General features: G+C 39.7%; 1 protein-coding gene across 1 annotated transcript in view; it reads left to right on the forward strand.

Moving 5' to 3' along the window:
- Positions 1 to 25,496, forward strand: part of ENPEP (glutamyl aminopeptidase) — a 41,215-nt gene that overhangs the window by 13,930 nt on the left and 1,789 nt on the right. The window contains exons 6-19 of the mRNA XM_075265402.1: positions 890 to 1,003; positions 2,349 to 2,483; positions 3,345 to 3,410; positions 4,528 to 4,593; positions 7,409 to 7,560; positions 9,309 to 9,388; positions 11,129 to 11,271; positions 11,781 to 11,836; positions 15,596 to 15,746; positions 19,537 to 19,610; positions 19,690 to 19,791; positions 22,389 to 22,559; positions 23,182 to 23,325; positions 23,412 to 23,493. Coding sequence (XP_075121503.1) covers positions 890 to 1,003; positions 2,349 to 2,483; positions 3,345 to 3,410; positions 4,528 to 4,593; positions 7,409 to 7,560; positions 9,309 to 9,388; positions 11,129 to 11,271; positions 11,781 to 11,836; positions 15,596 to 15,746; positions 19,537 to 19,610; positions 19,690 to 19,791; positions 22,389 to 22,559; positions 23,182 to 23,325; positions 23,412 to 23,493 — 1,536 coding nt within the window. The remainder of the gene's footprint in view (positions 1 to 889; positions 1,004 to 2,348; positions 2,484 to 3,344; positions 3,411 to 4,527; positions 4,594 to 7,408; positions 7,561 to 9,308; positions 9,389 to 11,128; positions 11,272 to 11,780; positions 11,837 to 15,595; positions 15,747 to 19,536; positions 19,611 to 19,689; positions 19,792 to 22,388; positions 22,560 to 23,181; positions 23,326 to 23,411; positions 23,494 to 25,496) is intronic.

Consider the following 25,496-nt stretch of genomic DNA (forward strand, 5'->3'; position numbering starts at 1 on the left):
CCAATGCAAGTCAATGGGATTTTTTAATTAATCGGAGATCGGATTTTAAAAGCAATCCTATTCACTATACAGCATGGAATCTAATAATTGTTAGAATCCACGCTGTGTAGTGAATCACTAAAGTAGCCAGAGGATTTTTTTTTAATCCTCTGGCTACTTAGTCCCCTCTGGTGTCCACTTACCTCCAGAGATGGCTGGTCCGGTGCCTTCCTTCTTTTTTGCTTCGCTGCCGCTCCACGCTGCTCCCTGCCCCCTCCCTGCCAGGTTAAGAGAGTGTGGGCAGGTTAGGAGAGTGTGGGCGGGTACTGGGAGGGGAGACGTGACGTCTCCCCGCCCACACTCTCCTAAGCCACAAGCCCCGCCTACCTAGCGCTTTAAACACTAACCTGGGAGGCGGGGCAGCGAGGCAAGAAGAAGGAGGGCACCGGAGCAGCCATCTCTAGAGGTAAGTAGCTGCTAGAGATGTTAGTTTAGTCTCCCATTCCAATGAATGGAGGCAGCTGGCGCGCAGGGGGTTAAGGCTGTGTGTCGGCTGCTTCCATTCATTCCTATGGAACTGCAGCGGAGCCTTCACACTGAGTATACAGCGTATACTCAGTGTGAAGGCTAAGCAAAGCATTGTGGGAAAAGATCACCGATCTCGATCCCACATAAAAAGATCGTGTTCGGAATTCCGATGGTGATCGTGAAATTTTCTCGATCGCCGTTCCCATACATTGCATAGTGTATATAGTTGTCTGCTTCTGGCTCCATACACTGCCCATAAAACAACTGATCCTAATGATAGGTCATTTATTTTTGTCTTGGATAACCCTTTTAGTCACTGCTGCCAGTAGTGTATTGTTTTTCTATGCAGGATAAACATTCTCGCGTTACTTGTTTATTTTAGTGGTTTGGAAACATAGTGACAATGGACTGGTGGGATGACTTGTGGCTTAATGAAGGCTTTGCCAGCTTCTTTGAGTACTCTGGAGTGAATTCATCGGAACCTACATGGAACATGGTTAGTTGTTCTTAAGCAAAAGAAAATATAAAATTCATATATATAGCATTCAGAGAAACTAAAATAAACTTCTACATTTTTCTCAAGCATAAGACAAAATTGCAGAAAAGGAAGAGTCAAACAGGAATCAATTATTTTAAAAAGCCAAGTTACACAATTTAAAGGGGCTCTATCACTGGCACTGACTTTACAAAGTCTATTCCACACCTACCTTTAGTATGTAAATTGCCTCGGTGGTTTCTGAATAAGTCCGTTTTTATTCAGATGCTAATTAGACTGTTGCACGATACATCATGCACCTCTTTGCTGTTGTTTCCTATGGGAGGCTGCTGCTGCTGATGACTCAGCTTCCTGTTTGCCTCACACACATAGGAGATAATAGCAGAGACGAGTGCTGCTGGGAACTTCCTGTGCTGGTTGGAAGATCATTAGCATATGAATAAAAACGGACTTATTCAGAAACCACTGAGGCAATTTACATACTAAAGGTAGGTGTAGAATAGCCACACCCTTTCTAAAGCCTATGTAAGGATGTGATTAGTTAAAAATGACTTTTCCCAATGATAGAGCCCCTTTAAAGCTTGATTTACATGTATTACTGCGCCATTGTCAGCAGTGTTTTGGGGTAGTTTTTGGTTGCTAAAAACCATAAGCCAGATACTTGCTAGTGCTCAATATGAAAATTTGAAATTCTCTACACACTTTGACATTCATGTCAACACATTTTAGCTAGAAAACATAGCTTAATATTTTCATCTTCTGGAGAACTTAGCCCAGGCTCCAGAACCAGGAGAGAACCTGATGTATACAAATTAACAAAATACTCAACTAATATATAGATAGACAAATAGGCTTTCCTTGGGAGTACCCCCTTCACCTTAGACCTTGCAGCTTCTGGCTGTTGTCTGTACGCCCACATTACTACTGCTCACCCACATTCTGCTGTCTATGTGGAGTGACAAAGCATCTTGGTGGTAGTATCACAACAACTCAAAAAGCCAAGAAGGCCCAAAAAGACTTGATACTGAAACCTCCGCCAAGCACACGCTCCTCCTCCTCCATTGAACCTTCATTTGCCTGTTCTCACTATCGTATTCTTCCTATACTTTCTTCAGTGGCAATATGGCTGCATGGAAGCACTGACACTTTATCATTTAAGTATTGAGGAAAACCAGGAAAATGGTGAGCAGTTTTAATTCTAGATGCAGAGATTCATTTATTCATTCATCGGAAAAATTCCTATATGGTGACCACCATCTTTGGCTTTGTGCTAAGCATAATCCAGTTTGTTTGTATTGTTTGTGCAGATATTTTTACCAAAAACCATAAACTCTTTCTTTTACAGGTTGATCAAATTTTAATAGATGACCTGTTACCTGTAATGAGAGATGATGCATTATTGTCATCCCATCCAATTATTGTTGAGGTCTCTACTCCAGCAGAGATTACGTCCGTCTTTGATGCCATTTCGTATAACAAGGTTGGAAATAATATCAGAAATATATCTGGGCTCATCTGTTTTTTACATGAATTTCCTCATGACACTACTATAAAAATATGTAGGAAACATTGGGAAAGGCATTACAGTCCCACCAAGTGCACACAAAAATTTATATGAAAATGAGTGAAAAAAAAAAATCATGGCCTTCTCCACCCCTTGCCATATTATTCGACCCTATTATTTGAGAGGAAGAATATATTGTGTCTCAGGGTGGCTATTGATCTGCTTCTCCCTGTGCCACTGGATAGACGACATTCATAAACCCTAAAGGAGTATTCCCATCTATAGGATAGGGGGTAACTTGAAGGGTAATTTGTAGAGTGGTGTGGTTCAACCCCTGAAACTCCCACCAATTAGGAGAACGGGGGAGTACTGTCCCCTTGTCCGAATGAAGCCTTGGTCAAGATGGACATGTACCACTCCTTTCACTTCAATGGGAACACTGGAGACAGCAGTAATACAGCGCTCCGGTGCTCCAACTGAAATAAATGGATACTTGACCACCTCATCCACTTGTCCAAATGGAGTTTAGGTGAACTGAATGTATCATGTCAGTTCCAAGATTATTTGAGCCACATTAAACCAGTAACCTGGCCAATACAAGGACCATGTTTACTGGCCCAAAACATGGCTTTGTTAAACCTGTTTTATAATGAATTAATCCCCATTGGGTGATCAAATTTAAAGTATTTCATTGTCAGTCAAGTCAGTCCGGAAGCAGTGTATGCATTTCCTTGATATAATATATAACTTAGTTTCACACTAAATCTTCACAATAACTTGAATCAGTGTGTAATATAGAGGATAACAATAGATAGTAAATGTATATTGTATTTACAGGGAGCCTCCATTTTAAGAATGCTTGAAAATTGGCTTACTCCACAGAAATTCCAGTCAGGATGTCAGGTACAGTATTATATTACATTACGTTTTATGATATACAGCAGATATTATTTTATTTATCAGTTTATAGTATCGTCTTAATATTTCTGTGAAGTTTAGAGCATATAGCTCCTGTGCCCAGGTATGTTGCGTTGATCAAGTTCTATAAGAGGAGCGCATCACATCTGGGCATAGGAGCTATATGCTCTAAACTTCACTTACTCCCATACGGCCAGTGGTCACACAGACCGGCGATCCCAGTTGCATGCAGCCCCAGCCTAAAGTCATCTCATGCCAAAAAAAGTACATCACCCAGATTGGGTTTTGCAATTTTCCCCAAGATTTGGAGGAGATTCCTGAGTGATTTTGCAGCTCACTATTGAGCAGAAGGAGCGCAACTCTTCTACCTGTTGGCCTCAACTATATCTGTTCTTAATATTTCTGCTACACAACTTTATTTCTAATTACTTTTTGAAATTTAGAAAATTACAACCATAAAAACAATTTTTGGTTTTCTAAGTATTCTATACCTTCCTGGGTGTTCAGTCCTTCTATTGCTGGATTAATCTGATGTATCTGTAGATGGTCTAGTCTTTTTAACAACTTTTAGTTGTCTTGCTTTGAGCCAGCATTTTACAATATAATTTTATTGTGCGCATAAAATCACAACCCTAGGGAAACCTACCTAGTGAACAGACCCATCAGGTGGGCTTCCCTAGGGTTGTCATTTCATACTTTACATATGGTGACCTCCTTATTTCATACTTCTACTGATTTATTATTACAGGCTATCATTGCTTGTTTACATTTATGTATATTTTTATGATGGTTGCTATTATCAGTATATTCTGTGTTCATGCACTTTATGTTAACCGTATATATTAATTGTCAGTTCCCTATGTCCTACCCACCTAAGTGGTGATTTTTGTTGGTATTTCCTCTATTTGTGCGCATGCTTTTGTCGCTCATTTTTATTCACTATATAAATATGTGAGAATATAATTTTAAGATTTATCATTTTGGATGGACGCCATAATTGTTAACCCTGTGCTGTTTCAGGGTTATTAGTAATGTGTTTTTGGTTCATCATTTTTTTGTTTGTATATGCAATCTATAATTTACTATTTTATTCTCACATTAGAATTACCTAAAGAAGTATCAATTCATGAATGCCAAAACGGATGACTTCTGGGCTTCACTGGCTGAGGTGAGAAATCTATTGAATTTTTTACTACAGCTTTAGGCTAAGACTAGATTCACATCTGCGTTTGGGTTTCCGTTTGGGGGGTCCACTAGAGGACCCCCGATTGGAAACCTAATCTGCATAAAAAAATGTGATTACCTTAGGGAACCTGCTTTTCTCTCTGCATTTTTCATGCGAAGAGGAGAACAGAATCCCCGAACGTACAACAAGCACTGGTGGAAACCCAGGGAATGCTGAGGCCCCATGTTGTGGAATCATGAGGCTTTGGCTCAAAAAACTGCAGAAAAATCTGCAACAAAAAAGCTGCATTCTCATGACGTGGAACCTTAGCCTAACAGTTGGTTTTCCACCATCCCTGAGTGATAGACCACTTTAGCAGCAATAGGGCCATAGTATTCTATATTTACAGAATAGTCCATAATTTTTTGTCACTCTGTACATGTCAGCTCCCAGGACCCCCACTGATTCTTAGAATGAAGGGGTTGCAGCACTAATCACTATAGTCCCCTCACTGATTTTCCATATACAGGGATGCTTCTGGACACTCTCTGTGCAGAGGACCGCAGTAGAGCTCCATTCACTTGAATGGCAGGTGTTGGAGTGCTGCTGTTCAGGAGACTTGCAGAAGGAACCTTTGCTCATTTTTATCCTAATACCTCACCAATAGTGTTATGGCATATCCTTCCATATGTGAAAATCTCCCACTATACTGATAGGTTATTTATTTTCCTTTAAAATCCTAGTGTACTTGAGATAGGGAAAGACATTGTGGAGCCCCTGAGGACAACGGGAAATAAACTAAGAATAAACCCTTAAAACCTGGTCCAAAATGCTTTCCAAACTAATAATAGTGCCATGTGGGGGCATTTAGTAGTTGCAGAAACATACTTTGGCCACCAATGGATGCATATGCAATTTAGTCTACAAGTGCATTGAGGACATACAGTCCTATGAAAAAGTTTGGGCACCCCTATTAATCTTAATCATTTTTAGTTCTAAATATTTTGGTGTTTGCAACAGCCATTTCAGTTTGATATATCTAATAACTGATGGACACAGTAATATTTCAGGATTGAAATGAGGTTTATTGTACTAACAGAAAATGCGCAATATGCATTAAACCAAAATTTGACCGGTGCAAAAATATGGGCACCTCAACAGAAAAGTGACATTAATATTTAGTACATCCTCCTTTTGCAAAGATAACAGCCTCTAGTTGCTTCCTGTAGCTTTTAATCAGTTCCTGGATCCTGGATCAAGGTATTTTGGACCATTTCTTTCTACAAAACAATTCAAGTTCAGTTAAGTTTGATGGTCGCCGAACATGGACAGCCCGCTCTCAAATGATCTGAAAACAAAGATTGTTCAACATAGTTGTTCAGGGAAAGGAAACAAAACGTTGTCTCAGAGATTTAACCTGTCAGTTTCCACTGTGAGGAACATAGTAAGGAAATGGAAGACCACAGGGACAGTTCTTGTTAAGCCCAGAAGTGGCAGGCCAAGAAAAATATCAAAAAGGCAGAGAAGAAGAATGGTGAGAACAGTCAAGGACAATCCACAGACCACCTCCAAAGAGCTGCAGCATCATCTTGCTGCAGATGGTGTCACTGTGCATCGGTCAGCAATACAGCGCACTTTGCACAAATAGAAGCTGTATGGGAGAGTGATGAGAAAGAAGCCGTTTCTGCACGTACGCCACAAATAGAGTTGCCTGAGGTATGCAAAAGCACATTTGGAGAAGCCAACTTCATTTTGGAAACAAAGATTGAGTTGTTTGGTTATAAAAAAAAAGGCGTTATGAATGGCGTCCAAAAAGAAACAGCATTCCAAGAAAAACACTTGCTACCCACTGTAAAATTTGGTGGAGGTTCCATCATGCTTTGGGGCTGTGTGGCCAATGCCGGCACCGGGAATCTTGTTAAAGTTAAGGGTCGCATGGATTCCACTCAGTATCAGCAGATTCTTGAGAATAATGTTCAAGAATCAGTGACGAAGTTGAAGTTATGCCGGGGATGGATATTTCAGCAAGACAATGATCCAAAACACTGCTCCAAATCAACTCAGGCATTCATGCAGAGGAACAATTACAATGTTCTGGAATGGCCATCTCAGTCCCCAGACCTGAATATCATTGAACATCTGTGGGATGATTTGAAGCGGGCTGTCCATGCTCGGCGACCATCTAACTTAACTGAACTTGAATTGTTTGTCCAAAATACCTTTATCCAGGATCCAGGAACTGATTAAAAGCTACAGGAAGCGACTAGAGGCTGTTATCTTTGCAAAAGGAGGATCTACTAAATATTAATGTCACTTTTCTGTTGAGGTGCCTATACTTTTGCACCAGTCAAATTTTGGTTTAATGCATATTGCACATTTTCTGTTAGTACAATAAACCTCATTTCAATCCTGAAATATTACTGTGTCCATCAGTTATTAGATATATCAAACTGAAATGGCTGTTGCAAACACCAAAATATTTAGAACTAAAAATGATTAAGATTAATAGGGGTGCCCAAACTTTTTCATAGGACTGTATATGTCTACAGACAACTGTAGTACAAACAGAGGCTGAAAATGTCAATCACTCCTCAAGTGGGGAGACAGTGGGCAACAATTCCACCCCCAATGCACTTGCAGGCTGATTTGTATAACAATAAAAAGATAAATATATCTGCATTTCTTGATTGATTGGTGGCCAGAAATGTATGTTTCTGCCCCTATTGAAGGCCCCTACATAGCAATATTATTGGTTTGAACAATCTTGACAAACTCCCTTTAAATGTCTTGTGCAGTCTAACAATCATGTATTTTTTAGGCAAGTAACCAGCCAGTCAAAGAGGTTATGGATACCTGGACCAGACAGATGGGTTACCCAGTGCTCAATGTAGAGTCTGGAAATATTGTTAAACAGCAAAGATTTCTTTTGGATCCAAAAGCTAATACATCTGAACCAGAGTCCCCATACAGGTATGTTTTATGAGTGTGATATCACTCGTATTATATTACAGTAAGGTCTGAATTTATAAACTATATTCTTCATCAGTTGCAATATTGAAAGCGATGTAGAGTATGACATCAATACACCTGCTTTGCATGCCAAGGTAATAAGAGTCCTTATGTAGGGAACAACTGTGGAGTGAACGCATCGCGGTTCTTCCCGCAGCGCTTTGAACAGAAAGTTCACTGAGTTTTCCTCCGCGAACTTTCTGTTACCATTATATCTATAGGAAAGCGGCATTTCCACCGTGGGCAAATTGCAGCATTTCCAGCCCGTGAGGCCCCGCCCTAAAGTGTTTTTTCAAGATTTCTTTCTTTTTTTTTTTTCAAAAAGACATAAAATCAATGTGCTGAAATTATTTTTTATAATTAAGAACAAATAAAAATTTCCCACTCTTTTGCAGAAATGTGTGACCATCACAGTTTCTGTTATAATCACTTCTTTACTGGTGCTGCTGATCATTGTGCTTGACTTAGCCACACCCACTTTAAGCATGACATCATCACTGATGAAAGCAGCATTTGTCTAAACTTTATTGACTACCAGTGCAGCCGGGAGGTGGTGGGGTTGGTTGTGATCACCAGACAAACTAGCACCTGGTCCACAGCAATGATTAGAGAAAGCAACAGCAAGGTAGACAAGCACTTTTTTTTATTTTTAACAATTCTAACCCTTCCTCTGTCTCCATCAGACAGGCAATCTTCTGTGAGAGATACTGACAGACTGGCAGCATGGTAGATGAATAGGGATAGTGAAGGATATGAGAAACGTGCAAAAGTTGTTAATAATAATAAATAATAAATTTTATTTATATAGCGCCAACATATTCCGCAGTGCTGTACAATTTGTAGGGTTCAAATACAGACAGAAAGATACATTACAAAGAAAGTCATTTCACACAATGGGATTGCGGGCCCTGCTCGCAAGCCCTTACAATCTATGTTAATGCTTACCATCATGCACACAAAACTGCATGCTTTGAAAAGCATTTGTGGGTTTCAAAAACCACGTACATTTTTTTAAAAAACACACTTGGTTTTCTGATTTTATTTTTTTAGCTAAACCACACTGTGTGAATACAGTGTTACTAGAAAGTGTTGTATTACCAGACTAGATTGTGTGATTGTGCTTTAAAGACATTCTCAGTCGAAACATATATTATATATTTATATATATATATATATATATATATATATATATATATATATATATATATAGTGTGTGTGTATATATATATATATATATATATACATATATATATAGTGTGTGTGTATATATATATATATATATATATATATATATATATATATATATATGTATATATGGAAAAACTGCTAGGCAGTGCAGCATTCAGGTGCTGGGACGGGCTGCCACAACCAGAAAGCAGAAATCAGGAGGTATCGAATGAGCCTGTAGATACAAAGAATGGTGAAAATGATCCAAACACACATAAAGGTACTCAGTTATGGTTATTCATTCATGTAGCAAGCATCTCATGCCTTAAATCACATTCTGAAACTGAAAAACAAAGCATATTAGAAAGTTACAAAACGTTTAATAATATGATGATTAAGTTAAAAAAAAAATAAAATAAAACTGAAAACCCTTTTAAGAAATGACTCCTATATATTTTATGTGTTTTACCTAGCTGATGGTAAAAAGAGTCATGTTGTGATTGACACGGTGAGAATGATGCAAGGCATTTCTATCATTTCAGATACATGTGGAACATCCCAGTGACATACTATGATACCAAGGACTCAGCTGTAAAGTACGTCAAATTTTACAACAAATCAGGTAAAATGAAGAACTGAGCATAATCCTCAGTGTGACTTCTTTAGTAGCTAGTGTACTTTGAGTTAAAAAAAAAAAAAAAATGGTGGAAGTGTATCAAACAAATGCATGTGACATGATGAATGTTTAACAGCTAACTAGCATGAAATAAGAAAAAGAGAATGCATATTTATTTTGGAATGCTATGTTATAGATTGTTTTCTATAAAATACAAGTATAGTAAAAAAAAACAAAAAAAAACGGTAAATTGTTTACATGGACTTTCTACATACAATATTCTAGGATGGCTCAGTATGAGTAGCTCTCATATGTGGATAAAAGGGAAACTCAGTGTCCATTGGGTTCCACAAAGATATGTAAAACAAGATTTTTTTATTCTAATGCAAGAATTTGGTCGCCCCTTTAATGGTGCCCATAGTAGCCACTTACTTCATCTGCACTTTGGTCCAACCATTATAGTGAGTGATGTGTTGAAAACATAGTATAAATCAGTAAAACACCTTAAAGCAGTGCACCAGCATCCAATTGCGGCATTTCACTCCAGATTAGGCCCAAATGAATGGGCCTAGTTGGGAGGGAGTTTCATGCTGCGGCTGATTCAGCCGCAGAATCCGCGGTAAGATAGGGCAACTCACTTCTTTTTTTCCGTGAGCAGGAAAAAAATGCTAGCGAAAAAAGAAGTGAACGGCTCACATTGAAGTCAATGGGAGGCATTTTTTGGAGGCGGTTTCTGAGGCGGATTCCGCGTCAAAATCCGGTCCACAAAACTCTGTGTGAACTCAGCATTAAGCAGCTTCACAAAATTGTGCAACTGTGGAATCAGGGAGCTAACTGTTACTAAAGTCACTACCTCCCCTGCCTTTGCTATCGCTGTGTACATAGCACTCAATGAGCACTGTATACACTAATGTGGGTCTACTTCTGGTCTCATGGCTGCAAGGGGCGAGGAACTGCATCATCTGCTGAGTTCAGTTCAATCGCAGTTACAGAAGAAATCATCAAAAAAATGAAAGGAAAGTTGAAATGTCATCCCACACAAAATGTCTATTTTGAAGTTATACAGGAAAACATTGTGTAAAAAATGTAATAAACAACAATAATAATAATAATAATAATAATAATAATTAATAATAATAATCAGACAACAACAAAAAAAGTGGGAAAAAGCCACTAACATACTCATTTCACAGGTTCTAGCCCTGCTCTGGCGACACAACAAATAAGCGTCTCCATAGCGAAGAGGAAAAACTACTTAATTTTATTTTTTTTTTTATAATACTTTGTGCTATTTACATTCTCCGATATTAAAATAAAGTAAAAAGATATGAAGATAAAAGAAAACCATAAAAATAAAGTCCTATTTGACCACAACGCATGGTCTCAGTCTTAAAAGACTTTTCTGGATTACAGATATTGATGACCAATCCTTAGAGTTGGTCATCAATATCAGATTGTTGAGAGCCAACAATGGGCCTGCCCACAAACAGATGTTCCCAGCAGCCGCCAGATCTGGAACAAATCAAAGAACATAGTTCAATTCTTTGTGTGTAGTTGGGTTGAGTTACTATTATAGCCTCTACACAGAGCTTACATCTCCATGCTCTAGTTCCAGTGGTTACTAAAAACAGCTGATGGATAATAGGTGTTGATCCCTATAAACCCCATATTTGTTTTAGTAGTATTTGCTATCACTAGTTATTGTTAATAATTCACTCATGTAATATATATATTTCTATACTTTAGAAACTTCTCTAAGTTTGGAGCCATATAATAGCAATGCTGTGGAATTCTTTAAGATTAATGACTTGCACTATGGATTCTTCCGGGTAAATTATGAACTTCAAATATGGAATCAGCTAGCAACTTTGATAGATACAAATCACAAGGTACGCAATATTTATCTTTTTTAGATATCGTAATATATATTTTGGTTTGGAAAGGCTATGATGATTTCATCCAAAGTCAAGTGTCAGAAAAAGTGAAAAAAACTGTCTATGTAACTAACTAAACAGTATAATACAGTGTATGATAGATAGATAGATAGATAGATAGATAGATAGGAGATAGCTAGATAGATAGATAGGAGATAGATGGATAGATAGATAGATAGATAGATAGATAGATAGATAGGAGATAGCTAGATAGATAGGAGATAGATAGATAGATAGATAGATAGATAGGAGATAGCTAGATAGATAGATAGGAGATAGATGGATAGATAGATAGATAGATAGATAGATAGATAGATAGATAGATAGGAGATAGCTAGATAGATAGGAGATAGATAGATAGATAGATAGATAGATATAGGCTATCTACTGTATATTTTATCTAAAAATAAGAATGTCAGATTATATATACATTATATATTGTCATGTTTTATCTGATATCTTAGGCTTTTACAGCAGGAGACAGAGCTGGATTAATTGATGATGTGTTTAGCTTAGCGAGGTGAGTATAATGTTGCGTTAATATGTTTTATGTGGATGGGGACACAAGGCTAAGACATTTTTTAATAGTTTAAAGTTCTTAATATGGTACATGCTAAAACATGTTGTCAAGTTGTCAAGTGCATATTTGAAGGCCTACATCTACAGGGCGAGTTGGTTTTATTATCATCTCTCATGTGTGTAAAATGCATTTCCAACACTCAGTAAGAATTATTTCTCAAAACAATAAAGTTCTAAGGAGTCTCAGAAGACAGACTGATGCACAACAATTGCTAACTGCCAAATATAACGTTTGGATAAGGGCCCTGGGGAGTTGGAATGACTCATTATCCACACAATGGCATGTCAGAAGTTACACAGTGCAGAGTATGGCCTGGCATTCTTGTGTATATTTCTGATAGACACAAATAGGAAAACAAACTAATTGTCACTATGTATATTTAGAAATGGTTGGTGCACCAGAAAGTGTTTTAGTCATTGCTTGTTGGGATATTCTAAACTTATGTCTGAAAATGAAGCATTTCTCCCAGAAAATTATTGCAATTAAACATGTTTTGTTATACATATGTTCCTTTCTTTTGTATGTATTACAACAAAACAAAAAAAACTGAGAAAAAAAGGGAAATTGTACATAATTTCACACAAAACTCCAAAAATGGGACGGACAAAACTGTTGGCACCTTCTCAAAATTGTGAGTAAATTACTTTGTTTCAAAGATATGATGCTAGTTTAATCTCACCTGTGGCAAGTAACAGGTGTGGGCAATAAAAAAAATCACACCTGAAACCAGATAAAAAGGAGAGAAGCTGACTCAACCTTTACATTGTGTGTCTGTGCGTGTCACACTAAGCATGGAGAACAGAAAAAGGAGAAGAGAATTGTCTGAGGACTTGAGAACCAAAATTGTAAAAAAAAAAATATCAACAATCTCAGTGTTACAAGTCCATCTCCGAAGATCTTGGTGTTCCTTTGTCCACTGTGTGCAACATAATCAAAAAGTTTACAACCCAAGGCACTGTAGCTAGCTGAAAGGTTGCAATGTAGGATAGTCCAGATGGTGGTTAAGCAGTCCCAATTAAGTTCCAATGAAATTCAAGCTGTTCCTCAGGCTCAGGGTGCATCAGTGTCAATGCAAACTATCTGTCAACATTTTAATGAATTGAAACACTATGGCCAGAGACCTAGGATGACCCCACTGCTGACACAGAGATATAAAAAAATCCTAGACTGCAGTTTACCAAAATGTATGTGAATAAGCCAAAATCCTTCTACCAAATTTTTTTGTGGACAGATGAGAGCAATAGTAATGTACAGGTACATAATTCTATTGTTTATCAATAACGGAATGAGGCCTACAAATGAGGCCTACAGTGCCTCTGGCACTGGGTGCTTTGACTGTGTTCAAGGCATTGTGAAATCTGAAAGTTACCAAAGGATTTTGGGTCTCAATGTAGGGCCCAGTGTCAGAAAACTGGGTTTGCGTTCTAGGTCATGGGTCTTTCAGCAAGAAGATGACCCCAAACATATTTCAAAAAGCTGGAGAGTTCTGAAGTGGTTAGCAATGAGTCTGGACCTAAATCCCACTGAATAACTGTGGAGAGATCTTACAATTGCTGTTGGGAGAAGACAAGTAATTTTGCCTGGCCTGTTTATGGAGCTTTGAAAGTGTGAAATTATATAATTTTAGTCTTTTTTTCAGTTTTTTTGTTTTGTTCCAATATATACAACGGAAATAAACATGTGTATAACAAAACATGTGTAATTGCAATCATTGTCTGGGAGAAATTCTTCATGGTCTAGAAAAGTTTCAGAGGTGACAAAACTTACCGCCATGACTGTAATTGGTGAGTCATAAAAACCTTCTTTCTGGATTATTGTGTGCCAAAAGTATATGGCGGTCAGTTGTATTTATCAGCCCAAAATAGTGGTAATTTGTAAACAGTTTAAGGCTGAGGCCCACAATGCGGAAATGCAACTATTTTTGTTGCAGATTTTGCTGCATTTTTTTGGAGCCAAAACCAAGAATAACTACAAACGGACTAGGAAATATATAGGAAATACTTATACTTCTACCTCCAGCACAATCCACTCCTGGCTTCGGCTCAAAAAACTGCAGCAAAATTTGCAACAAAAAAGTCGTGTTTATGCAATGTGGAGCCTCAGCCTAAAGGAGTTTCTTGGGGTGTTGATGATGATGACCTATCTTAACCCCTTCCCAACATGTAGCTGCCATTTTGGGTTGGATTGCCGTTGCCTGGAACAAGATCTAGGGCTGACTTTTTGTTGCCATTACAGCTTTATATTAAGCACACTTTTAGGTGATAAATACAGTATTCCTCCTGAATCCCCAAATCAATAATCAGTAGAAGCAAAAATCCTACTTATACACAAAACCCCCCCAAAACTTAACTTTAATTGACCAATTAAAATATCCAAACCTTAACCACTTCCAGACCATCCATTTGGATAAATACATCTAGAAGGTGGTTGCCTTGTTCTGACAGGACGTACCAGTACGTCCTAGCAGAACTCAACAGCTGCACGAGATTGTGCAAGCTGCTGAAATTGGGAGTCGGCTGTAACTTCAGTCGGAGCTCCCAGAGAGAAGGCAGGGAAGGTTTATTATCTTCCCTGCCTTCTCAATCACTGTGCATACAGTGCGCAATGAGCGCTGTATACACAGCTATGGACGCTGCCATGATGCAGCCGCCCTCTGACATGGCGGTCACGTCATCCGCCGGGCTCAGCGTCTTACAAGAGCTGCTGGGTCTTACAGATCAGCTCTATAAGCTGTATATACTAATGTGTAGGAGGGTGTATTCCTTCTGCAACTGGAGCTAATTGTACCAGCCCGTGTTGCAGAGGAAATCAGCCTCCAACATAAAACAAACAGTGATCAGATGTCCCCAAAGGTCTATTATGACCTTATGGGGACACAGTGAAAAAAAAGAAAAAAAGAAATTAATAAAATAATTTAAAAAAAATAATTAAAATAATACGCCAATAAAACGCTGTTATTAAAGGTTTTAGCCCCACCCCTGACGACACCATACAAAATAAAAATTGCCGTAATGGAGAGGAAAAACTATTTTATAAAGTTTTTCAGTAGCACTTTGTATTATTAAATTTTAAAAATTTCCCTCCTATTTTGTCTATATTTTCTCAGATACAAAAAAAATTAAAACACATGTAAAGATAAAAACATAAAAATAAAGCCCTATGTGTCACCAAAAAAAGATGCAGGAATTAGCTTAATAACACATATCATAAAAATGTTACAGCCCTCCAAACTGCACATACAAAAAAATCCCCTAAAATATGTCTGGTCTGGAAGGGGGGTAAAGGATCTGGTATGGAAGTAATTAAAGAGGACCTTTCACGTCCTCAGGCTCATGTGGTTTTTTTATACCGCTAGAAAGCCAACAGTGCACTGTCCATAGACTAGTACTGGGAGGCGTTCTTCACAGCTTAGCATCATGGCTGGGCGGTAAGGAACGCCCTCTCTGACAGTACTGAGCTATGGACGAGAACTCATTTGCATACCAAAGAAAACTGGGATTTCTACCAAACGGCGGCGCAGAGAAGACATCTAAAGGTTGGAGAAGAATAGCCTTTCTTAAGGCTATTCCTCTTTGTTAGGGAGAAAAAAAAAAGAGTATCCAATGATAGGATCCCTTTAAACCCCTTTACAATCATGAAGGAACAACAAATATATTTACAACACATTATAAATTACTACATTTTTTGCACTTTCCGCAGGGCTGAAAAATTGGATTATGATGTTGCTCTTAACTTAACAAAATATCTTAAGAATGAAAAAGACTATCTTCCCTGGGTGAGAGCCATCTCTGGCCTCTCCTATTTAATGGATATGTTGGAGAATGACGATACCATCTACTCAAAGTTTCAGGTACGTTATTTATTTTATTATTATGTATTATGCTTACTTATATAGCGTCATCATATTCTGCAGCACTTTATAGACAATGTCAGTCACTGTCCCATATAGGGCTCACAATCTATATTCCCTACCAGTATGTTTTTGAAGTGTGGGAGGAAACCGGAGTACCCAGAGGAAACCCACGCAAACATGGAGAGAACATACCCGTCTCCTACCTTTAGATGTGATCTCCGCCGCGCCGTTCCTTAGTAATACCGTTTTTTACCGGTATGTAAATTAGTTCTCTGGCAGCGATGGGGGCGGGCCCCAGCGCTGAAAATGCGATGAGGGCGTCCCCACCGCTGCCCGAGAACAGGATCCTGCGCCGCCTCTGTCTTCTGCTGGATCCTCCCCTTCTTTCTTCAGCAGCGTCCCTCTGTTGGCTCTTACACTAGTAGAGCCGACTGCGCATGCTCACAATTGCGCCCTCGGAACTAGGCCACGCATGCGCAGTCGGCTCTACTAGTGTAAGAGCCGACAGAGGGACGCTGCTGAAGAAAGAAGGGGAGGATCCAGCAGAAGACAGAGGCGGCGCAGGATCCTGTTCTCGGGCAGCGGTGGGGACGCCCTCATTGCATTTTCAGCGCTGGGGCACGCCCACATCGCTGCCAGAAAACTAATTTACATACCGGTGAAAAGCGGTATTACTAAGGAACGGCGCGGTGGAGATCACATCTAAAGGTAGGAGACGAATAGCCTTTCTAAAGGCTCTTCCGACATGTTAGCCGCAGAAAAAAGTTTTTTAATGGTAGAATCCCTTTAAAACTTTTGTGACACAATAAAGTGTGTAACTTTTTTTCTCACGTAAATAATATACTGCAAACAATAAATTACATATAATCCAAAACAATTTGTTGTGGGGTTGCATGTTAATGCATAGCAAAGACAAACATTGTAGTGATCCTGTAAAGTGGTTTGGTTGGCTGCTCTCTCTTTGCCCTTTCTGTATCAGCTAATCGGAGAAGTTGCTAAGTGTCCCCCCCACCCCACCCCAACCCATATAACACTGATGACCTAGCTTAAGGATGGGTCATCAACACTTTAGCTGTTGCAGGTCAATTGTTGTTTTCAGAGGTTCCTCTTAGTGTATCCAGATTATGGCTCTTTATAGGTAGAAGGGAGTTGCATCTAAGGGAGCGTTCACACTACCGTCAGTGTCCGATAGGTAGTGTCCGCTGCTAGTGTCCGTTCAAAATCTTGCACGGACATTAGGAGCGGACACTAGCTGTGTCCGTGACATTTTTCATTCATTTAAATGGCGATCTGGTGCGTTGTTTTACACTCCGTGCCTGTCCTTAAGTGTCCGTTCCTAAAGATGTCCGACTTTTCAAGCGGACAGCAAACACCTACATGTCGGGTTTTTCTGTCTGCTTGAAAAGACGGACATGTTTACAAACGGACACTTGAGGACAGGCACGGAGTGCAAAAGAACGCACCAGATCGCCATTTAAATGAATGAAAATGGACACTAGCAGCGGACACTACCTGTCAGACAATGACAGTAGTATGAAAGCTCCCGTAGAGCTGCATCATGTGAGAAGTTGTGTGTTGCTATCTTGACGTACAACCCACTGATATCAGGCTGCTTGGAGGTCTACACCTAGTCAGCTTGAGGAGAGGAGGCATATCAATGATTCAGCAGTGTCAACTGGTTTTCTACACCGAGGACACCAACTGGACACTGTTTAGTGGTGACACAGGTGCTGGGAAGCAGGCGTTGTATTCCCTGAGTGAGCAGACACATGATGTCTGTTGCCCGAGGCTACAACCATCAAATTGTGCTGTTTCTCTGCTGTAGTTCCCTGACTGTTGAGGTACAAACATTTTATTCCCAGTAAAGAACTTGTGACGCCTCAGAGTGGGCAACCAACAAGAGGGGCAGTAAGGGTCAGCTAGGTGAGTGGTTCATTAGCCACAGAGGACTGTGGTCTTCCCTGGTAACCATCTGGCATTAGCCACATAGCATAATCCTATTATAGAGCAGGTGCTGGAAGGCAAGGAGTGGGGAATGATCAGGGTAGGAAGAAGTTTAACTAATTCCCCATGATAGGAGAGGGTTGGGAGATGTCTTTCAGAGGTAGGATGAGTGTAGTTCTGACTGATGAAGCATTTACATTGATAGGGGTTCATTATTTAGCTACAGTACCATGTAGTATATCTGAAGAAGTTATGTGACTTGGTTATAATAGTGAGTGGGAAATATTTATGGAAGGATTCTAAAGGGTGATACATTTCTTAATTCTCCATTCTTTACAATGGGAGCCTCTACCCAATCCATTTGGAACAGAAAATTTATTTTGGCCACAAAAAGTTGTATTTTGCGGGGTATTTTTGTAGTATAAAGGAGACAGAGAGTAAATATACTGTTAAAGAGGCTCTATCCGCAAAATCATGCTGATAGAGCCCCACATATGCGTGAATAGCCATTAAAAAGGCTATTCAGGCACCGTAAGTGTTATATTAAACTACCCCCCAGTTTTAAAATAAAACCCTAAAAAAGAATGTGATCTACTTACGCATCGTGCATTGTGGGCGGGCATTCAGGGTGTGTCTTCTTCTTCATCCCCGCCTCTTCTTCCTCCGATGTCTTCCGGTCCTGTCCTCCTCCAGTGCATATATATAAAAATGGCCTGGGCGCATGCGCAGTAGCATGCGGCTTCTACTACGGCTACTGCGCAGGCGCCCAGGCCATTTTTTTATCAGTGTCCCGGAGGAGGACGGGACCGGAGGACATCGGAGGAAGAAGAGGCGAGGATGAAGAAGACGGCGCACGCTGAATGCCCGCCCAGCGTGCACGATGCGTAAGTAGATCACATTCTTTTTTAGGGTTTTATTTTAAAACTGGGGGATAGTTTAATATAACTTTTACGGTGCCTGAATAGCCTTTTTAAAGGCTATTCCCGCATATGTGGGGCTCTATCAGCATGATTTTGCTGATAGAGCCCCTTTAAGTGGCAGGCTTATATAATGACACAGCTCTGCTATGTGTGTAACATGGCAGGTAATGCAAACGATGAATGTGAATTTGGACTAGGGAGAGGTCTGTAACACATGTGGCTATGCTCAAAGGGATTCTACCTTTAGAAATGCTATTCGTCTCTTACCTTTAGATGTGATCTCCGCCGCGCCTTTCCTTAGAAATATTGGTTTTTACCGGTATGTAAATTAGTTCTCTCGCAGCGATGGGGACGGGCCCCAGCGCTGAAAATGCGATGAGGGCATCCCCACTGCTGCTCGAGAACAGGCTCCAGCGACGCTTCTATCTTCTGCTGGATCCTCCCCTTCTTTCCTCGTCTTTCTTCACCTCCGACGCCTGCGCAGTTGGCTCTGCCAGTGAGACACTAGTAGAGCCGACTGCGCATGCTGGCTATAGTTCCGAGGCCCCATCGTTGCGAGAGAACTAATTTACATACCGGTAAAAACCGGTATTTCTAAGGAACGGCGCGGCAGAGATCACATCTAAAGGTAAGAGATGAATAGCCTTTCTAAAGGCTATTCCGACGTCTTATCCACAGAAAAAAAGGTTTTTAATGGTAGAATCCCTTTAAGGCTCCACAAAAGTACTGCACATGAGGATCTAGAGGCGCTATGAAGTTTACATTTTTCTTTGTGGGAAAACTTTAAATAACTGGGTCTGTGTATGGAAAAACAAGTTGTCATGCCAGCTTGAGTTTGATACAGTGTGGAGTTGTATACAGTAAAGCTATTGTGACCTCATTTTTCATGGGCTAAAATAATAATTAGGATTCATTTATTACAGGAATATTTGCTGAAACAAGTTAAACCAATTGCAGATGACCTTGGATGGCAAGATGAAGGCAGTGATGTGGACAAGTAAGTGCATGTTGTTACCATCAAAACCAAACAAGTTGTTACTTATACCATCAAAATAACACGATTTTCTTGGTTTCAGACTTCTTCGGTCCTCAGTACTGTCTCTAGCGTGTAGGGTTGGAGATCCTGATGCACTAAGCAATGCCTCAAGCATTTTCGCTGAATGGAAAGATGGGAAAAGGTAATAGAAACTTTTTGTTATTCATAACCTCTGGCAGTAGTGGATTAAGTAGACCATATACTCTAATCTGTTCTCTCCACATAAGTCCCTCTTTTCCACCTTAACCCTATCATGCAGTGTCTTAAAGCTAATGTGTCGCCAGAAAATACTTTATTTAATCAAGTTTTGTGCTAAACATATTTTTAACAATTTTTTGGTGAGGATTTTAAAATGTTGCCATACTATTATCTATATTTTTAAAAATCCTAAAAATTCTGAAGTTCTGACACATTTCAATAGTCCATATAATATGCTGAGACTTCCTGTTTTCTGAGTGAGACGTCTTTGCAGCAGCCAAAATTTATCAGCACAAACACTACCACACTGCGGGACGGGAATATAACTATAAATATAAAATACTTACATCTCTGCAGTCCGGGAAGGCTTCGGGCCTACTTCTGTGAAGTCCCTGACGACACATGACCCGGGCCTGCGTCCTGGGTCATGTGACGTCCCGGAAATCATTGAAGATGGACAACACCACCAAGGTAAGTAACAGAGTTTTTTATGTAGGTATCTCCCCTCGGTTTCCGATTATTATACTCTTGGGTCTGAAAAGACCCCAAATTATAATAATTGGTAATGGGTGTCCACAATGAGCATAATACTGTGTGCAGGGGTCACTATGGGGCATAATAGAGCGCGCAGTAATGTGGGAGGAGGAGGGGTCAGTTGGGGTCTTCGCCATTGGTCAGGGAGGGAGGGGGGGCCCCATGGCAAAAGTTCACCACGGGGCCTCGCCATTCCTAGTTACACCACTGGATGGGGTAGTTAAAGGATTTATGTCAAAATCCTTGATTCTATAGCAGAGAAAGGGTTAATGCCAGTATCCCTCATAATCTAGGGCAGAGCAGGGATTCACTTAAAAATGTCTGATGTTTTAGATCAGAGGAGAGTTTCATTTTAAAATTCCTTGTGGTCTTGGGCAGTGTAGAAATTAAAAGGGTTATCCAGTTTATATTAGATTTGCAGGGGTCCGACGCCTCGGACCCGCGCAGATCACCAAGACTGCACAGCTCTACTGCTTGCAGCACTTCTCACTTGCCATATAAACTGTGGCGACGAGTGTAGGTATTGCAGTGCTGTCCCATAGATGCTGTAGTACCTACAGTTGCCACTACATACGAGTGAGCAGTGTGACTTTCTCTGAGAGAAGAGAGATTTTAAGCTGTGATCCCATACAGCTTAATGCTACATCCAGGCATAAGTGTTTTACACACTGCAAAATATGTGACAAAACTTTGCATGGATTATGTTGCAGATTTCATCCCTCTCGCTAAAAATCTGTAAAATCTGCACTTTGACAAGGCTAAAGTAGGGATGTATATAGTGCCACGGTGCTGTACAATACTGTTACAATCCCATATGAAAGGATGAGCAGAAGGTAATTTGGAGGACAGCTGTGTTAGTCAATGATTCTCCAGTGCTGCCCAGACTTCAAGACACACAGAGATAAGGGTATAGGTATTGTTTTTAAAGAAGATTCTCCCCATCTTGGTATACGTTCTAATTTCTGCAGCATTATATGGATAAAAATTAAAGATGTTATCAGGATAATGTTCCTCTGTCGCTGCAGTAGAATTAACTTGTGCTGAACTCTCATTGCATTGATGGGCATCCTCTTGACACAACTGTTAGCACAAGGGCAATGTGGAGAAAAGGAGCTGTCAATTCAACTTGTCCTAAATGAAAAATTCTTATTTTAAATGAAATAACTGAGCAATTATTTCCTGGGCATTCTACTGAATGAATGTTCATAATGTTGTTCTCTTAGTTTACTGTTAAGGTTGTGTCCCATTCATGACTTTGTTCTTGGGCCCTTGAAATATATTTATAACCTTGATGCCTATTAGATGACCCTAACACTAGGTTCACACTAAGGGTAAGTTAACATGGATTTTTTGGACTGGAACCTGAAGCGGAGGCCGCCTCAGGTTCCGGACCAAAAAACAGGCAGCCGCAACTGAATGCCAGTGCACTTCACCGGCATCAAGTCGCACACTCCACTCCAGATTAGGCCCAATGAATGGGTCTAGTCGTGAGGAGGGAGTATCTTCAGGCCGAATCGCGAGGTGAATCGGCCTGAAGAATGATCATCTCGCTTCTTTTTCCAGGAGCCGGAACAAACTGGCTCCCGGAAAAAAAGAACTGACTGGCTGCCATTGATTTCAATGGGAGACATCTTTTTGGTCAGGATTTTGAGGTGGATACGGCCTCAAAATCCTGACCAAAAAGCCCCTGTGAACTTACCCTAACATTCAAGTCTCCATATGAGACTCCATCTCATATTACCCTAAAAATCAGCAGAGAAAAGTGTCCTGCAAGGAGGACATTTCTCTCTGCTGGATTTTAGTATAAAATTAGCATTTTTTTTAGAATGGTAAAAATGTAAGTGTATATTTAAAAGGAAAAATCTAAATAAAAATATATCATAATTGTAAATTTTCCAAAGGTTTGTTTTAGCTCTTCAATTTCTTAATGTTTACACCAAGAAAATACAAGGCTAGAATACACAATAGCATAAACGTGCATTTCAGCTAATAGAATGTTTTTGTCAGGATTCCCGTGAACCTCAGACAACTGGTGTACCGCTATGGGATGATGCAGTCTAATGATGAGGACTCCTGGAATTTCATGTTTCAGGAGTATTTAAAAACTCCATTGGCCCAAGAAAAAGAAAAGCTACTACAAGGATTAGCCGCAGCGAACAGTATTCCGCTTCTGGACAGGTATGCTAGAGCTTCTTTTACTTGTTCTTCGAGTTTAGATTTTAATCAATACAACTATTCATACGTACATAATAGGGGGTGGACGTTGTACACTGATCTGCTAGTTCATATAGACCAACTAAGGATTCTGTGGGCTCTTACCCTTCCTCTAGTCACCTGTTATTACCTAGCAGTTACAAAGTTTTGCATAAAATGGCCTAATGTGATGCTAGGTAATGATGTGCAAACCTGATTCTCAACATTGTGACCTGCAGTTCACTGTAGATGCACAGGCCCTAGTTAGCATTGGACCAATGAAATATATAGGGCATGCCTTAGAGATTGCTATAAAACTATATTATTCCCATTAATTTCACTATGAGGATGACAGTTTTGCTTTGATGCCCTCAATAATGATGGGGGGTTTGTGGCTATAACAATATGACCATATGGGGCCCTTTATATCTGATGAGGACACTGCTTTCATAACAGTGAGTTCACAGTGGCAGAGCAGTCAGCTTCATGGGGTACGCTATCTGGCAAAAGAACTGTTCCTGTATATTCATTAATGCTTCTTTACTACCCATAGTCTTAATAAATCATATAAAGTGAATAATGGTCTATTTCTTTTTTCCCTCCTTAGATATCTAAAACAAATTTATAACACAGATTATATTAAATCCCAAGATGCACTGAATGTAATATATTACATATCTGTATACAGCAAGCTTGGAAAACAAATGGCTTGGGACTGGGTGCGAATTAACTGGGACTATTTAGTAAAGAGGTAACTTTAGAATTGATCTATACAATTTTTTAATGCTTTAGATTTCTTCCAATGTCACAACAACATGTTTTCTGTTTTTATATTAGATACACAATCAATGATCGCAACCTTGGACGGATTATTACAAGAATATCAACAACATTTAACACACCTACCCAGCTGTGGCAAGTAAGTATACCTGATCAATGACCCTCACAATAGCCAGCAGACTATGCCAGGATGTCCTTTTAGACCATATTCCTTGGTTTACTTGCATAGCCTATTCACACGGAGTAAAATGGCGTGTAATTTGGAGTGTAATTTTTACACGTGTAAAAAATTTGCACGTGTATTTTGGAGTGTTTTTTTACACGTGGCGTTTCAGTAGCATTTACGGAGCGTTTTTTGGAGCGTTTACGCGTGTAACAAAACGCTCCATAAACGCTACTGAAATGTCAAGTGTAAAAAAAACACTCCAAAATACACGTGTAAATTTTTTACACATGTAAAAATTACACTCCAAATTACACGCCACTTTACTCCGTGTGAATAGGCGTGTGCTAATGTAGCCTCTCAGGATGTCTAGGTAGAGTCTTGGAGGTTTGGTAATTTCTGTGGTTAGGAGTTCGTTCAATACACTCTACTTCTCAGCGTCATAGATTCTCTTGGTTTAGAGAGGCAGAGAGATCTTAATGTATGGGTATGGTCACATGAAGAAATCAGTAAAATAACAGGTGTGTCAGGAAAAAAACCCTCAAATACTCAAATTTTTCAAAAATCAAATTTAATACAATATTGTGATGCGCTAACAAAACTACTGACAGGCTACACAAATAGCGTATCACTCCATGACAGAACATCATGAAATCTTGTTGTTCTGAAAAATTGGTGATCTTGTTACGTACATATCTGAAATGTCCATCCAAGAGGAAAGGTAAGGAAGAGCATATCTGTAAGTATAATATGTAAAATAGTATTTCTGCAAGAATTAATTTCAGCACACAGAAATTACTTGCACTTCTTAGCCACTTCAGAGTTGGAACTTGATAAAAATTTTCTGCTAGATTTCTACAGAGGGATAGGTGGGCACAGCACAACCCAATACATCTATGGCTAGTTAGGATGGTCTTCTTAAAAGTACAACCTATTAAAGGGTATGTTCACACGGAACTGAAGTGCTGTAAATTTTTACATGGAAGTTCTTTGCGGATGACGTTCTTAAAAACACACTTAAGAAAATTTCTGTGGTGGAATCTCACTTGACCTTTGGTTTGAGGTTAAAAACGGCAGCATGTTAGTGCAGAATTGTACTACTGGTATCATACTTTGTGATGCACAAGGTAAAATCTGTTGCAAAACCGCACAATTTCTGCTATGAACATTGATGCATTAAAGTCAGTGGATATATTGGATATATTCACATTTGCTTTCCTATATGGAATGTTGGCCCAGTGCTGAGAAAATTGCAACCGGCACTCTGTTCGTCTGATTCTCAGATGAGTCTCACTACTGTAGTATGTGTGCATCATAAAAATATGTCTATATTTAAAGAGGACCTCTCTCTACCTCCACTCCATCTGGTGCAGTTAGAATTTTTCCTCTAGTTCCCACTGTTTCTGACCACTTGTTGTAGTCAGTTTCGGCATACAATATGCTAATTAGGCTGTCAGGTGGGTGGTTCAGGGCTGGAGCAAACACAGAGTTTAATTAGCATATTGGGTATTTTTTCTCATATGTCACAGAATAAGTAGAGGACCAGGGGGGGGGTGAATAAAAAATAACGAAGAATTCACCTTTGCCACATCACTCCTAGTCATCCTTGTGGCACCTGGCAGTCCTCTTTAGGCCTCTGACTAACTTCACATGCTCCAGGGCCACCACTGAGGCCTGGGATTGGGCTTCAGTTGTTACATGGGGAACACTGACATAATGATGCTGGGTCTTAGTGTCATGATGCCAGCCTGACCCATGTGATCATTGTGGCTCAATCACAGGCCTCTGTGGTGACCCTGGGTCATGTGAAGTTAGTTAGAGGCCTGAAGAGAACACCAAGGGACAACCATACACCCAGGACATGTGAAGCAAGCTGAGCATTGTTCTTTGTTATTTTTACTCATCTCCTCTGGGCCTACACTTGTTATATTCTGAAGTCTGAGGAGACCTTAGAGTATAATAGTGTTTCATGGTTGGAG

This window comes from Leptodactylus fuscus, chromosome 1 (assembly GCF_031893055.1).
Source record: "Leptodactylus fuscus isolate aLepFus1 chromosome 1, aLepFus1.hap2, whole genome shotgun sequence".
NCBI lineage: Eukaryota > Metazoa > Chordata > Amphibia > Anura > Leptodactylidae > Leptodactylus > Leptodactylus fuscus.